At 46.0% G+C, this 14,075-nt stretch overlaps 2 protein-coding genes across 4 annotated transcripts; both read left to right on the top strand.

Annotated features, from left to right (window-relative positions):
• The first annotated feature begins 899 nt into the window (after positions 1 to 899).
• Positions 900 to 8,622, top strand: ASDURF (ASNSD1 upstream open reading frame). 3 transcript variants are annotated; one of them, XM_060177588.1, is made up of 4 exons: positions 902 to 1,060; positions 4,085 to 4,138; positions 6,195 to 6,270; positions 8,039 to 8,457. In XM_060177588.1, exons 1-4 carry the CDS (start codon positions 971 to 973, stop codon positions 8,071 to 8,073), a joined length of 255 nt encoding a protein of 84 aa, XP_060033571.1. In that variant the 5' UTR covers positions 902 to 970; the 3' UTR covers positions 8,074 to 8,457. The 3 variants fall into 3 exon arrangements, with proteins under 3 accessions (XP_060033572.1, XP_060033571.1, XP_060033570.1); XM_060177587.1 differs by lacking the exon at positions 8,039 to 8,457 and adding an exon at positions 8,485 to 8,622 and having other exon boundaries at positions 903 to 1,060; XM_060177589.1 differs by lacking the exons at positions 4,085 to 4,138; positions 8,039 to 8,457 and adding an exon at positions 8,485 to 8,622 and having other exon boundaries at positions 900 to 1,060.
• ASNSD1 (asparagine synthetase domain containing 1) lies at positions 8,577 to 13,735 on the top strand. Its single transcript, XM_007529005.3, has 3 exons — positions 8,577 to 10,040; positions 10,778 to 10,959; positions 13,370 to 13,735. Exons 1-3 carry the CDS (start codon positions 8,577 to 8,579, stop codon positions 13,644 to 13,646), a joined length of 1,923 nt encoding a protein of 640 aa, XP_007529067.3. The 3' UTR covers positions 13,647 to 13,735.
• The last annotated feature ends 340 nt before the right edge of the window (positions 13,736 to 14,075 follow it).

Genomic DNA, 14,075 nt, shown 5'->3' with positions numbered 1-14,075 from the left:
ATTGCAGGGTCATAGGGTAGGTCCATTTCTAGCCTTCTGATAGTTCTCCAGACTGTTCTCCACAGAGGTTGGACCCATTGACATTCCCACCAGCAGTGCAGGAGGGTTCCTTTGACCCCACGCCCTCTCCAGCATTTGCTGCTGTTACCTTTTCTGATGTGTGACATTCTCACAGGAGTGAAGTGACATCTCACTGTTGTCTTGATTTGCATTTCTCTGACAATCAGAGACTTGGAGCATTTTTTCATGTGTTTCTCGGCCTTTTGGGTCTTTTCTATGTAGAATATTCTATATACATCCTCAACCTATTTTTGGATGGGGTTATATATATTATATATTAAAAATATAGAGAGAGAATATATATTTTTCTTTTTTGCTGAGTAGGGTGAGCTCGTTATATATTCTGGTTATTAGCCTCTTGTCTGATGTCACGGCGTATAAAGATCTTTGTGTGTGGGTGGTGGTTTCTTTTTCTGTGCAGAAGCTTTTCCGTTCGGTAGAGTCTTGTTGGTTTATTTTTGTGTATCCTAACCATAGGCTTTGGCTTCCTGTCTTTTTTGCCAAAACACGTATTTCTTCCAAGCATCTAATTCTTTATATTTACCACTGGGAGGCGCTTGGAACCCACCATCTACAGAATGTGACTACGAGAACTTTGCTGCTGCTGAGCCGCTAGGGGGCCCGACAGTTGAGCAAAATTTAATCCGATTTTACAGCCCGGCTCTGCTCACCCGCCACCGCCTGAGAGTCAGTGCGCATGCGTAGAAGCAAAGCCGCCTTGCGCAGGCGCCGTTGGTAGTAGGACGCGCGGAAGGGGGGGGGGGAGGAAAGGGGCGGAGTCACTGAGAACACGCACGCACGCACGCACGCTCGCACGCACGCACGCACGCACGCACGCAAATTCGGATTCTGGAGTCTGGGCTGGTAGCGCGCGACTATTGTGCACTGCGGGTCTCGCGCCGGGCTGGAGATGCCCGCGCCGGGGGCGCGTGCGGAGACTGCCGCGGGTTCGATTCCCGCCGACGACCAGGCGCCTCCCAAGGAGGAGCTGTGCCTCAGGGTGAGTGCACGGGGCAGGGGCGCGGCGCCGGGGGCCTGGCTTGGCCTGAGTCCTTTATTCCAGCCCCGGGCAGCCTTCACTTTGAGTCTGCAGTGGAGAGGGGACACTGGAGGGAAGTCCCCCAGTCTGTCTCGGCCATGTTTGGGGGGCACCCTGCACGTCCATCACCAGGTCCTTCCTGTTCGTTGTTTTTTTCTCCCCATAGCACCTGTCAAGAATGACCCTTATCACCTGGACACGCTCCGCACCCTAAATGAGCTTGTTTTAAAAAAACTGGGGGGTGGAGGGTAGACAGCATCATGGTTATGAAAATGGACTCTCATGCCTGAGACTCCAAAGTCCCGGGTTCAATCCCTGCCCACCCTAAGCCAGAGCTGAACAGCGCTCTGGTTAAAAAATAATAATAATTAAATTTAAGTCAATTAAAGCATAAAGAAAAAAATCTTAAAAGAAAAGAAAATATAGCCAAAACCTGGAAGTGACCTACAGATATAGAAAGTGGAGGGGGCCAGACGGTGGCGCACCCGGTTAAGCGCACACACTGCAGGGCACAAGGACCCGGGTTCGAGCCCCCGGCCCCCACCAGCAGGGGGGAAGCTTCACGAGTGGTGGAGCAGGGCTGCAGGGGTCTCTCTGTCTCTCTCCCTCTCTGTCTCCCCCTTCCCTCTAGATTTCTGTCTGTATCCAATAAAAAATTAATAAAAAATTAAATTTTTTTAAAATCATTTATTGATGAGAAAGATGGGAGAAGAGAGGGAGCGCCAGACATCATGCGATGCATCTGCTACCGGGGACTGAACTCGGGACCCCAGTGCTTCGTCCACTGTGCCACCTCCCAGGCCACCCTAAACCATCTTTCAGAAACCCCCCAACAGACTTCTTAAATGTCTCTTATCCACGGTGACCTCCTTTTGTATTTGGCTTTTGCCCGAGAAATAACCCCACTCTTTCTCTGGCGTTATCTGCTGGCCGCACCACTCCCCTTTCCCGCCCAGGAAACTGAATCTCTGTTCTCAACCTGGAGCTGTTATAAAGAGAAAACAAACACACAGATGAATACCTGTAAACATGCATTAAAAATGGGAACGGCTCGAGTCTTGGGGGTGTCATGTGGCGTCGATTTTACTTTGACCCGATTAAAAGTGACCTCTCTGGGGGCTCCCTGTTGAGGCGAAATGAAAGGTTCTGTGTGCCTGCCATTGCTGAGAGCGGTGGGAAGGCATTGTGTGCAGACAGCCGGGGGATTCCTGTAGATCCTGCCTCGGGATCCAGTCGCTTGGGGGGGGCAGATTGCAGATCACAGGCAGCACAGGCTGGCTGACTCGCAGCCAGTGCTGTGTGGCTCGTCCTCTGTAGGACGGGACGGAGGTCATACCTCCATTTACAGACACTAGAGCACTGTGACCAGGCATTCTTACAGGAACTACGAAAAGTTAAGAAAAGAAAAAACAAAAAAAATCTGAGTTCTTTGCTGTTAAAAGTGGCGCAGCGGGTTAAGCGCAGGTGGCGTGAAGCACAAGGACCAGCATCAGGATCCGGGTTCGAGCCCCCGGCTCCCCACCTGCAGGGGAGTCGCTTCACAGGCGGTGAAGCAGGTCTGCAGGTGTCTGTCTGTCTCTCCCCCTCTCTGTCTTCCCCTCCTCTCTCCATTTCTCTCTGTCCTAGCTAACAATAATGATATCAATAACAGCAACAATAATAACTACAATAATAAAAAAACAAGGGCAACAAAAGGGGGAAAGTGGTGCCTACTTGTGACCACGCTTACGCTTACTCCAGCACGCGCTCGTGGGACAGAGAGGAGGGAAGGCGAGATGGGAAGGGACAGGCCCGGGGCCAAGTGCTGGCACCTGCCCGAGTGAGCCAGGCTTCCAGCCGCCAGGCCCCACTGCCAAAGGCAAAGGCGAGGCAGGACAGTAGGTGTCTCTTGTCTCTCTTTGTCTGTCTCTCCCACCCCTCTTGATTTTCCTGTGTCTACACCATAAATAAAATAAATGCCCTTTTTTTTCATTTTTATTTATAAAAAGGAAACATTGACTAAACCAGAGGATAAGAGGGGTACAACTCCACACAATTCCCACCACCAGAACTCCGTATCCCATCCCCTCCCCTGACAGCTTTCCTATTCTTTATCCCTCTGGGAGCATGGACCCAGGGTCACTGTGGGGTGCAGATGGTGGAAGGTCTGGCTTCTGGAATTGCTTCCCCACTGAACATGGGCGTTGACAGGTGGATCCATACTCCCAGCCTGTCTCTCTCTTTCCCTAGTGGGGCAGGGCTCTGGGGAAGCGGAGCTCCAGGACACATTGGTGGGGTTGTCTGTCCAGGGAAGTCTGGTCAGCATCCTGCTGGCATCTAGAGCCTGGTGGCTGAAAGGAGAGTTAACATACAAAGCCAGACAAATTGTTGAGCAATCATGGACCTAAAGGCTGGACTAGTGCAGATGAAGAGTTGGGGTCTCCGTTTTGTAGCTAGTCAGTAGGCCTATTTCAGTTATATTCCAAAGGACCCAGCACTATACTAGTTTTAAAACGCAAGGAAGAGATGCATCTTACTGCCGCGGTGGAGCCCTGAGGGCCCCTCTGTCCTGAAGGGCCGCACTGTCGTGGGCACCTACAAAGAGCCTTGCTGTGCCGGGTAGCCCATCCCTCACCGCACTTGCTGTCTTTGTGTTATTTTGTCTTCTTAGAGGGAAGACATAAAGCCTGATACTGCTTTTAATGTATCTCATCTTTTTACTCATCTATTACTTTTGAAAGATAGAAACCTGTTTAGTAACAGGGTGGCGTTTGCGTGCATGTGGTTCTGAAGACCAGACTCCCTGACTGGAATTTGGAGCAACCCTGGTCACATTTAACCGACCTACCGCTGTCTCCCCTTCAGCTTTCCCCACCTACACTCCCATATAAACAGCACTGACTGGAATCTATGGCCCCTCACCCTTTGGGATGATGATTTTAAAGGAGCAATGTTCCGTTTACTTTGTTAACTTTTAAGGAATTCCCCCCCCCTCTCTTTTAACAGATTAAAGAAAGAAAAGTTATTGTGGATGAACTTTCTAATCTGAAGAGAAACCGGGTGAGTGTTAGCCTGATTCCGAATAGAGTGGAGGAGTGGGATCATCGTCTCCTAAGAATATACTCAAGTTATAAGGATTGTACAACATCAGCCTTAGAGATCATTTTTAAATTGAAATTACCAAGGTTTCAACATTTTTTTTTCAATTAAGTTACAAACTTGATAATGTCCAAGATTTTATTTGCAATTTACATTACCTTTGAATTAAATGGCACTAATTGTATCTTGGAACGGTAATCACTGAAAGATGCCTACTCTAGGGTGGGGTAGAGAGCATAATGGTTATGCAAAGAGATTCTCCAAAGTCCCAGGTTCAATTCCCTGCACCACCATAAGCCAGAGCCCATCAGCGCTCTGTTAAAAAAGAAAAAAAAACATAAAAATTAAAAAACAGATGCCTACCCTGTATTTTGGTGTTTAATTTTGAAGTAAGTGTAGTTTCAATGTGTTGAAAAGAGAGGAAATTTTTCCTTTAAATGAATGTGGATTATTGTTGGGGAGGATAAAATGCCTGACTCTCAAAAAATAATTCTCAAAACAAATCTTGCAAAAGTCTAACATTTTATTTAACACCAGTTCTAGTCATGTATTCGCAGATACATAAGCACTGTGCACATAGGGTTGTACTATCAGAGATCACCTTGTAGATTAGAAGGAGAAATTGTCTTGAGGCCTTTAAAGCAGATTAAAGTTGACTTGGTGCCAGATAGGTCAGATAGTTTGGATACTGTCACTTAGAGGTTATTAGAAATTGAGGCATAATTAATTGACACAAACTTTCTAGAGAGCCTCCTGACGGTGTTGCACCAGTCTGTTGGTTTGCTCTCTGGTTCCAGTAAGAAATACTGGGAGGGGAGTCGGGCGGTAGCATAGCGGGTTAAGCACAGGTGGCGCAAAGCACAAGGACCGGCATAATAAGGATCCCGGTTCGAGCCTCCGGCTCCCCACCTGCAGGGAAGTCGCTTCCCAGGAGGTGAAGCAGGTCTGCAGGTGTCTGTCTTTCTCCACCCCCCATCTTCCCCCCCTTTCTCCATTTCTCTCTGTCCTATCCAACAACAATGACAACAGTAATAATAACTACAACAATAAAACAAGGTCAACAAAAGGGAATAAATAAATAAATATAAAAAGGGAGTCGGGCTGTAGCGCAGCGGGTTAAGCGCAGGTGGCGCAAAGCACAAGGACCGTCATAAGGATCCCGGTTCGAACTCCAGCTCCCCACCTGCAGGGGAGTCGCTTCACAGGCGGTGAAGCAGGTCTGCAGGTGTCTATCTTTCTCTCCTCCTCTCTGTCTTCCCCTCCTCTCTCCATTTCTCTCTGTCCTATCCAACAATGACAACAACAATAATAACTACAACAATAAAACAACAAGGGCAACAAAAGGGAATAAATAAATAAAATTAATATTTTTAAAAATTTTTAAAAATAAATATTAAAAAAATTTTTTTAAAAAAAGAAATACTGGGAGAAGGTGCATAAAGACTTCTTAAATGTCTGTAGTGTGAGCACTGACCAAATAAACTTTAATGTGTCATAGTCACGCAGAATATTTACTAATAAGAAAGGGACTTTTCTGTATACTCACTGATAAAAGCAGACATGCATGCCTTTAATTGTAATAGGAGTTGTTTTGGGGGAGTTGTGGGAGTTTTCTTACTTTAAATATATTTTATTTATTTTAATGAGAGAGTAGTAGAGAGACCACAGCTCACCCTTGGCTTCTGGTGGTACAGTGTGAAGTGGGGACTTTGGAGCCTCAGGCATGAAAGACCTTTTGTATAACCATTATGCTTTCTCCCCCACCCTGTTTGTTTTCTTCAGAGAACGATGCTATGTTATATGCAGAGAAAAAAAAAAAAGAAAAAGAATTTCATCTCAATGTTAATCGTAGCTGTTTCTAGGTGATAGGTTAGTGGAGGACATTTTTTCTGTGTTTGCTTAAGTGCTTTTCTGAGCTTAAGTTACTGAAGTTGAAGGCTTAAGTGGTAGGTAGTAAATGTTACTTTTCCTACTTTTTAGCTCAACTCATGATATTAGCCCAAATTCTGTTTTGCAGAAAGTATATAGACAGCAACAGAACAGCAACATCTTCTTTCTTGCAGACCGAACAGAAATGCTTTCTGAAAACAAAAGTAAGTTGTTTTTTAAATATATATTTATTTTAATGAGAGTCCACAGAAAGTTGCTTGTAAGGCTTCTGTATGAATTCATGATATGGCGCCTAAGTAGTTGAATATGTAAATATCTCAAGATTCAATAGTAGTATGTCTTTTTTTTATTAATTCATTTATTTATTGGCTAGAGACAGCCAGAAATTGAGAGGTGGGAGGGAGAGAGAGAGGGAGAGAGAGACACCTGCAACCCTACTTCACCACTTGCAAAGCTTTCTCCCTGCAGGTGGGGAGCGGGGGCTTGAACCTGGGTCTTTGCGCATTGTGACATGTGCGCTCAGCCAGGTGCGCCACCACCCGGCCCCATGGTATATCTATGTTTTTGTTGTCTTTAATGTATCACTTTATTTAAGGAAATGTTGATATGGGGACAGGCGGTGGCGCGCCTGGTTAAGCGCACACATCACAGTGCTCACGGACCCAAGTTCCGACCCCTGGGCCCCACCTATAGGAAGAAAGCTTCATGAGTGGGGAAGCAGGGCTGGAGGGGCCTCCGCCTCCCTCCCTCTCTCCCTGCCCTCTCAACTTCTTTCTGTCTATCCAATAATAATTCATGTGGGTCTGCATGACTGTTGTCACAGTTTCACATCTGCCCATCCTAACTGCCAGCAGACCACATTTTCCATTGACTTGTGCCCACCCTCCACTGTAGGACACTGTGTCCCCTTGTCCACCCCTCCTGCCTTCCTCTTGGATCTTAGATCTGGAGCAACAGACCATATCTAATTAAGGCTCCCCCCTACTTTTTCCCTTGCTTTGTTTCCACAGTCCCACTTAAAAGATTATCCAGTGTCGGGGGCTGGGCGGTAGCGCTGCGGGTTAAGTGCACGTGGTGCAAAGCTCAAGGATCGGCTTAAGGATCTTGGTTCGAGCCCCCTGCTCCCCACCTGCAGGGGAGTCGCTTCACAGGCGGTGAAGCAGGTCTGCAGGTGTCTGTCTTTCTCTCCCCCTCTCTGCCTTCCCCTCCTCTCTCCATTTCTCTCTGTCCTATCCAACAACAACGACAACAATAATATTAACAACAACAACAATAGTCAACAAGGGCAACAAAAGGGAAGAAGTGGAGGCAGGAGCAGTGGATTCATAGTGCAGGCTCCGAGCCCCAGCAATAACCCTGGAGGCAAAAAAAAAAAAAAGATTATCCAGTGTCCATACTCCTTTTTATTGAATCCTTCAAGTCCCTTCCAAGTTGTAGCAAAAGGGAAAATATCATTTCTTACAGCTGAGTAGTATCCCGTTGTGTTTCTGTGTATCAAATATCAAGGTGTGTGTGTGTGTGTGTGTACAACACGCCACAACTTCCTTACAGTGGTAAAATTGTTACAGATAGTAATACAGTGGTTTGGTTTTTCTAGATATTTGCTTTCCAAAGATGAGTCTACAATAAAAATGAAATCAGATAAAAAGACTTAATAAGTGCTAAAAGTAGTAATCACCAACTTAAAAGTTCTAGACAAATCTAAGTACAAGAAAAACCTATTCTGCCACTTTACAACTTTGACTATGACTTTGCGCTTTAAAGGTTTTGTGGAGTTTAAATAAGATGGTATAGATAACGTGCATTCTCCATGCTTGGGCCAAAATCAGCATTTAGTAAACAAACTATTCTCCTGGAAGTTAAATACTTTTTATTAGAAACTTGTTGTAAATGATTGTTGCCACTAGCACAAAGCACAGGTTAAATGTTCTGACCTTATTTAACAGTCTGTGTTGCCTTTTGCAATGGCAGGTGAAAATTCAAGCATGTTGAGGCCAACAAAATAGGTCACTGGAGAAGTATCTGGCTCGGGGCTGGGCAGGTTCACATACTCCAGTGCACAGGACCTGGGTTCAAGCCCCCTGTCCCCACCTGCAAGGAGAAAGCTTCACAAGTGGTGAAGCAGTGCTGCAGGTGTCCCTCTGTCTCTCTCCCTCTCTGCCTCCCCTTTCTCTCCATTTCTGGCTGTCTCTATCCAATGAATAAAGATGATAAAAAAGAAGTGTGTTGCTTTGCATGTGAGCCTGACCCCCCCCCCCATGCTTAAATCAAGCTTCAGGACTACAGTTTCATTCATTCATAGTTTCTCTCTCTCTCTCTCCCCCCTCCCCTTCTCTCCCCCTTCCCCCAATTCTATCTTTTAAAAAAAGTCAAGAATTGTTCTTTTCCTTAATGAGTTTTCTCCTCCGCTCCCACAGATATATTGGATGAGCTGAGGAAAGAATACCAAGAAATAGAAAACTCAGAAAAGACCAAAGTCAAGAAATAGTTGATTTGAATGCATGTAACAATGTGTGGCATTTGCTGTTCTGTGAGCTTCTCTGTGGAGCATTTCTGCAAAGGTCTGAAAGAGGATTTACTGTGCCGTCTCAAACGACGGGGCCCCAACAGCAGTCACCAGTTGTTAAGATCTCACGTGAACTACCAGTGTCTCTTTTCTGGTCATGTCCTTCACTTGAGAGGTGTCCTGACGGCCCAGCCTGTGGAAGGTGGAGGGGGTGATGTGTTCCTGTGGAATGGAGAAGTCTTTGGTGGCATAAAGGTAGAAGCTGAAGAAAATGATACCCAGATAGTGTTTGATTATCTTTCTTCTTGTAAGAATGAATCTGACATTGTATCGCTTTTCTCAAAAGTACAAGGTCCTTGGTCCTTCATATATTATCAAGCCTCTAGGCATCACTTATGGTTTGGGAGGGATTTTTTTGGCCGCCGTAGCTTGCTTTGGCATTTTGGTAAGTTGGGCGAGACTTTGTGTCTCTCTTCAGTTGGCTCTCAGCTATCCGGAGTGACCAGCCAATGGCAAGAAGTTCCAGCCTCTGGAATTTACAGACTTGACCTCAATTCTACCTCCACTTCCAGTTGTGTAGCTTTAAATTTATATCCTTGGAAACCTCTTGGGGGGAACCTTAACACAGAATGTGTTAACAATACTCTGGCCCGTATTTCAGCAGACTTGCCACCATGTGTGTCCGTGGTGGCAGATGAAACTCAGTTGTATCTTAAGGAACCTGTCAGCCCTTTAAATATGATGTTGCCCCAGTGTCCGCTGGAAATTCCTTGTCGCTCACAGCACTGCGTTCAGCCCACAAGAGAGACACTTGAGGTCTTTCTGACGGATGAGCACAGGAAGGCCGTCGTCGAGCGCTTCGTTGATGTCCTGGGCACTGCAGTCAAGAAGCGTGTGCTGTGCGTGCCTAGGAGCGGACACCCGCCACCGCGGGAGAGGCTGAGAACTGGGGAGGAGAGAGCACGGGTCGCCATCCTCTTTTCTGGGGGCATCGACTCTATGGTCCTCGCGGCCCTTGCGGACCGCCACATCCCTTTACACGAGCCGATAGATCTTCTCAATGTGGCTTTCATGACCAGAGCCAGAGCGCGGACCGGAGCGGGTAGTCCTGACAGCAAAAAGGGGAAACAGACAAGCCGTTGTGAAATCCCTTCTAAAGACACCTCCGGAAATGCCGGCGCTGCCGAGGGTCCCGATAGCCGGTTTAGTGTCCCGGACCGTGTCACAGGGAGAGCTGGCCTAGAGGAACTACGAGCCGCTAACCCTTCCCGGGTCTGGAATTTTGTTGAGATCAATGTCTCCCTGGAAGAGCTGCAGAAACTAAGAAGGACTCAGATATGCCACCTCGTCCAGCCCTTGGACACGGTTCTGGATGACAGCATCGGCTGTGCAGTCTGGTTTGCTTCCAGAGGGGCTGGCTGCTTAGCGACCCAGGACGGAGTGAAACTTTATCAAAGCGATGCAAAGGTATGCGCTGTGTTTCTCATCAGAAAGCTTTCAAGACCTAGTGTTGACTCCTAACACTTCCAGCGTTTAGATTGTAGGAACATAGCATATTTTAATGCATTCAAACTACAGCCCAAAAAGGCTTTAAAAAAAAAAATGGGCAGGGTGGCTGGGCAGTGTCGCCCCCAGTTAAACAAACAGTACTAAGCGCAAGGATCCTGGTTTGAGTCCCCAGTTCCCCACCTGCAGGGGAAGCTTCACAAGCAGTGAAGCAGGGCTGCAGATGTCTCTCTCTCTCCCTCTCTATCTCCTCTTCCCTCTTAATTTCTCTCTGTCCTATACAATAAGATGGAAAAAAAACGGCCATGGGAGCAGTGGATTCGTAGTGCTGGCACTGAGCCCCTGGAGGCAGAAAGGAAATGTGTGTTGAGGAGAGGGAGGTGTGAAGAGAGGGACATTTTGAAGCTTGCTTCGCACATGTATATAAGGCATGTCGGATGTTTTTGCTCTCTCAGGCCAGTGCAGGGCTCCTAGGATTACAAAAAAATGAACAAAGCGTGTGCTTTGCCCTCAGAGATGCACTTAATTTAGAGAGACATATTTTAGTGACTTGAAGTTTTTCTCTGGAAATATCTTTGAAATCACAGTTTTTATAACTCGTACTTTACATGTTTCGCGTTTACGTCATTTCCGCTTCTGCTTTAAGCCACTTTCCTTGCTGTATAGCAGACAGTATGGAGGGCTTTCAACCTTTCCAGGTCGTGCTAACTGGCATCGGTGCGGATGAGCTGCTGGCAGGTTACTCTCGCCACCGGGCCCGCTTCCAGACACACGGACTAGACGCGCTGAATAAGGAAATCGAGATGGAATTGGCCCGGATTTCTTCTAGAAACCTTGGTCGTGATGACAGAGTTATTGGTGATCACGGAAAAGAAGCAAGGTAATTCTCATTCTCTGAGTGCTGTCGGGTGATTTTCTGAACGCCTTCCCCTCCCCCCCCCCCCCCCCCCCCCAGTGTAAAAGAAGGCGCTGAGCCCTTTTCACTTTGGAGACAGCCCACATGAGTAACAGCAGACGGTCCCCTGGTTTTTATTACACACACAGACGGGCAGGGTCAGATCTGGCTCTGTGCCAGAGGCATGGCCATTTTCCAGAATTTGTTCTCCAGTAAGCGTCTCGCACTGCTTTTCAGAGATGATACAGTGACATGTTGCCTTTTAAGGCAGTAGCAAAAGAAGGGCTTACTAGATAAAACTCAGGTAGGTAGGAAAATCTGAGAGGAGTTTTCTGCTTTTCTTTCAGTAAGGAGAGAGACCTCCCCCCAGGCTTCCTCCCCCAGCATTAGAGAGCCTGGCTTTGTCTCTACAGACCTGTGCACCTGTGCCCTGTTGTTGTTTTAATTTTTATTTATAAAATGGAAACATTGACAAGACCCTAGGATAAGAGGGGTACAATTCTGCGTGCCCCACCCCCTCCCCTGACAGCTTTCCCATTCTCTATTATCCCTCTGGGAGTATGGACCCAGGGTCCCTGTGGGATGCAGAAGGTGGAAGGTCTGGCTTCTGTAATTGCTTCCCTTCTGAACATGGGCGTTGACAGGTGGATCCATACTCCCAGCCTGCCTCTCTCTTTCCCTAGTGGGGCAGGGCTCTGGGGAAGTGGGGCTCTAGGACACATTGGTGGGGTTTTCTGCAGAGGGAAGTCCGGTTGGCATCATGGTATCCTCTGGAATCTGGTAGCTGAAAAAAGAGTTCAGATATGAAGCCAGACAAATTGTTGGCTAATCCTGAACCTAAAAGCAAGAATATTGCAGGTGAGATTGGGGGTCTCCATTTTGGAAAAGTTAGTAGGTCTATTTCAGGTATATTCCAAGGGTCCTATGACGTTACTAAGTTTTTGTCTGAGCCTGACATCTAATAATGCTGTTGGGCCCAGGTTATTGTCTGAGGAGATGGTATCACAGTTGGCAAAAGGACTAGAAAGCTGGATCAGGGAGGAGAGTAGCTCCCAAATATGGGGAAAGTGTATAAATAGTGTTGTACTGTGAACCCCATCAATTTGCTCTGGAGCCCATATTCAGCACAGGAGCCTGTGTGACCTCTGCATCCCTGTAGGTCTGAGCTCACATTCTGTGGTCACGGCTAGGAACATTCCCAGCTGCACCAATTTTAGGATCCGTCTTCCTCAGGTGGTAGGCAGAGTATGTTAATCCAAGCTCCCTTCAGAATCAGATAGAGAGCTGATCTGATCAGATGCCGCTACAGTGGCCAGATCCACAGAATCCACTTTATGTTTGGCCTGCATCTTAGCAACAGTCTATGGATTCAGTTCTTTTATGTTTAAATTGGCGTTTCCAGTGTTTAAGAGAGATGCACTTGTTACTTTATGAGAGGGAGAGGAAACCTGAACACTGCTCAGCACAGCTGGTACCTGGGTCAAACCCAAGGACTGGCCCCTGCTCTGCCCACTGTATCGTTCGCTACCCGCTAGAATATATTCTTAGAAAACATCCCTTTACCAACAGCAGCAACAGCTATGACAACAGAAACAACTACAAGTGCAACAAGGGCAACAAAAAATGGGGGGGGGGGGGACATTCCTTTAGCCTTGCTAATCTCTCTACTTGGAAGTCATATTTTTCTAGTTTTCCATGCAAAAAATGCATCATGACTGTTCTGACAACCAAATAGAATAAAAAATAAAATGCCAGTTTATATTTCACTATGTTATATTGGGGGGGTGTATGTGTTGGAGTATTTTCAATAAAAAGTGATAGAATTTTGAAAGAAGTTAGGAAAGACAAAGTTATTTTTTGATACCAGTGCAGTTCTCAGCTCTGGATTATGGTGGTGCTGGGGGTTGAACTTGGGACTTTAGAGCCCCAGGCATGAAAGGCTTTTGCATAACCATTATGCTGTCTCCCCAGTCCAGAGATTTATTTTTAATCCAATATTCTGTCACCATTTAAGAAGGTTAAATGTAATTGAACAATTTTGATACCACAAGCAAATATTTCACAAGTTCATGGTTGTAACTCTCCTTATTCTAGAAGGTTCATATTCTAATAGTTCAACTTCTTTAGACATAATAGGCGAAAAGCTCAAGTAGTTGGCTGCGAAGGCTTCCCCAAAGATATCTTGTAAAGCAACCAGAATGTGCTCTTTATACCATAGACCTGATTTATTTATGTCTTGAGGCAAAATTTATTTTGTAGTATATGTATTAGAGTTGTCCTATGTTATGTAATACTTTTTGCGATGATTAAATTTTCACTGTAAATGGGAATAACATACTGAATAAAATACACAGCAATCGTAATAGTTTTATTTTCCCCTCTCTGTTTATTTTAGATTTCCTTTCCTAGATGAGAATGTTGTCTCCTTCCTCAATTCCCTACCAATCTGGGAGAAGGCAAACTTGACTTTCCCCCGAGGAATTGGTGAAAAGTTCATCTTGCGTCTAGCTGCAGTCAAACTTGGCTTAAGAGCTTCAGCTCTTTTGCCCAAAAGGGCAATGCAGTTTGGATCCAGGATCGCAAAACTGGAAAAGAGGCATGAAAAGGCATCCGACAAGTGTAGCCGGCTCCAGGTCACTTCCCTAGAAGACCTTTCTGCTGGGAAAGAGTAGTGTGTGCTAAGTAGTGCGACAATAGTTCACCGTGTTTGCTGAGTGATGATCACAGAAAAATAAAGCATTGCTGCTTGACCATTTTATAATGTGTTGGTTTTCAAGTTCATTAGGTGGCTTTTTACTTAATTTTATGTTGTCTTACATGGTCCATATAGTCAAATTGACATTCTGGACAAAGAGTCTACTTGAAAGAAGAACTTTGGTATTTTAAAATGTATGGAGCTACTCTCTTCTCTGATCCAGCTATCTGGTTCCTTTTCCAACCATAACATCATTTCCCCAGACAATAACTTGGATCCAATTGCATATCAGATTTCAGGCTCGGGGAAAAAAAACTAGTATAGCCACAGGCCCTTTGGAATATAACTAAAATATGCCTACTAGCTATCTACAAAATGGAGGACCCCCCAACTCTTCATCTGCACT

This window comes from Erinaceus europaeus, chromosome 18, assembly GCF_950295315.1.
Source record: "Erinaceus europaeus chromosome 18, mEriEur2.1, whole genome shotgun sequence".
Taxonomy (NCBI): Eukaryota; Metazoa; Chordata; class Mammalia; order Eulipotyphla; family Erinaceidae; genus Erinaceus; species Erinaceus europaeus.
Note: the sequence above shows the minus strand (reverse complement) of the source record. Positions and strands in the feature narration are given on the sequence as shown.

Excerpts from the sequence above, each read along its gene's own strand:
- ASDURF (XM_060177587.1), top strand. The coding sequence starts at position 971 with ATGCCCGCGCCGGGGGCGCGTGCGGAGACTGCCGCGGGTTCGATTCCC. Across the intron at positions 1,061-4,084 it reads AGGAGGAGCTGTGCCTCAGG|ATTAAAGAAAGAAAAGTTAT; the intron begins GTGAGTGCACGG and ends CTCTTTTAACAG. Across the intron at positions 6,271-8,484 it reads AATGCTTTCTGAAAACAAAA|ATATATTGGATGAGCTGAGG; the intron begins GTAAGTTGTTTT and ends CCGCTCCCACAG.
- ASNSD1 (XM_007529005.3), top strand. The coding sequence starts at position 8,577 with ATGTGTGGCATTTGCTGTTCTGTGAGCTTCTCTGTGGAGCATTTCTGC. Across the intron at positions 10,041-10,777 it reads TTTATCAAAGCGATGCAAAG|GTCGTGCTAACTGGCATCGG; the intron begins GTATGCGCTGTG and ends CAACCTTTCCAG. Across the intron at positions 10,960-13,369 it reads GATCACGGAAAAGAAGCAAG|ATTTCCTTTCCTAGATGAGA; the intron begins GTAATTCTCATT and ends TGTTTATTTTAG.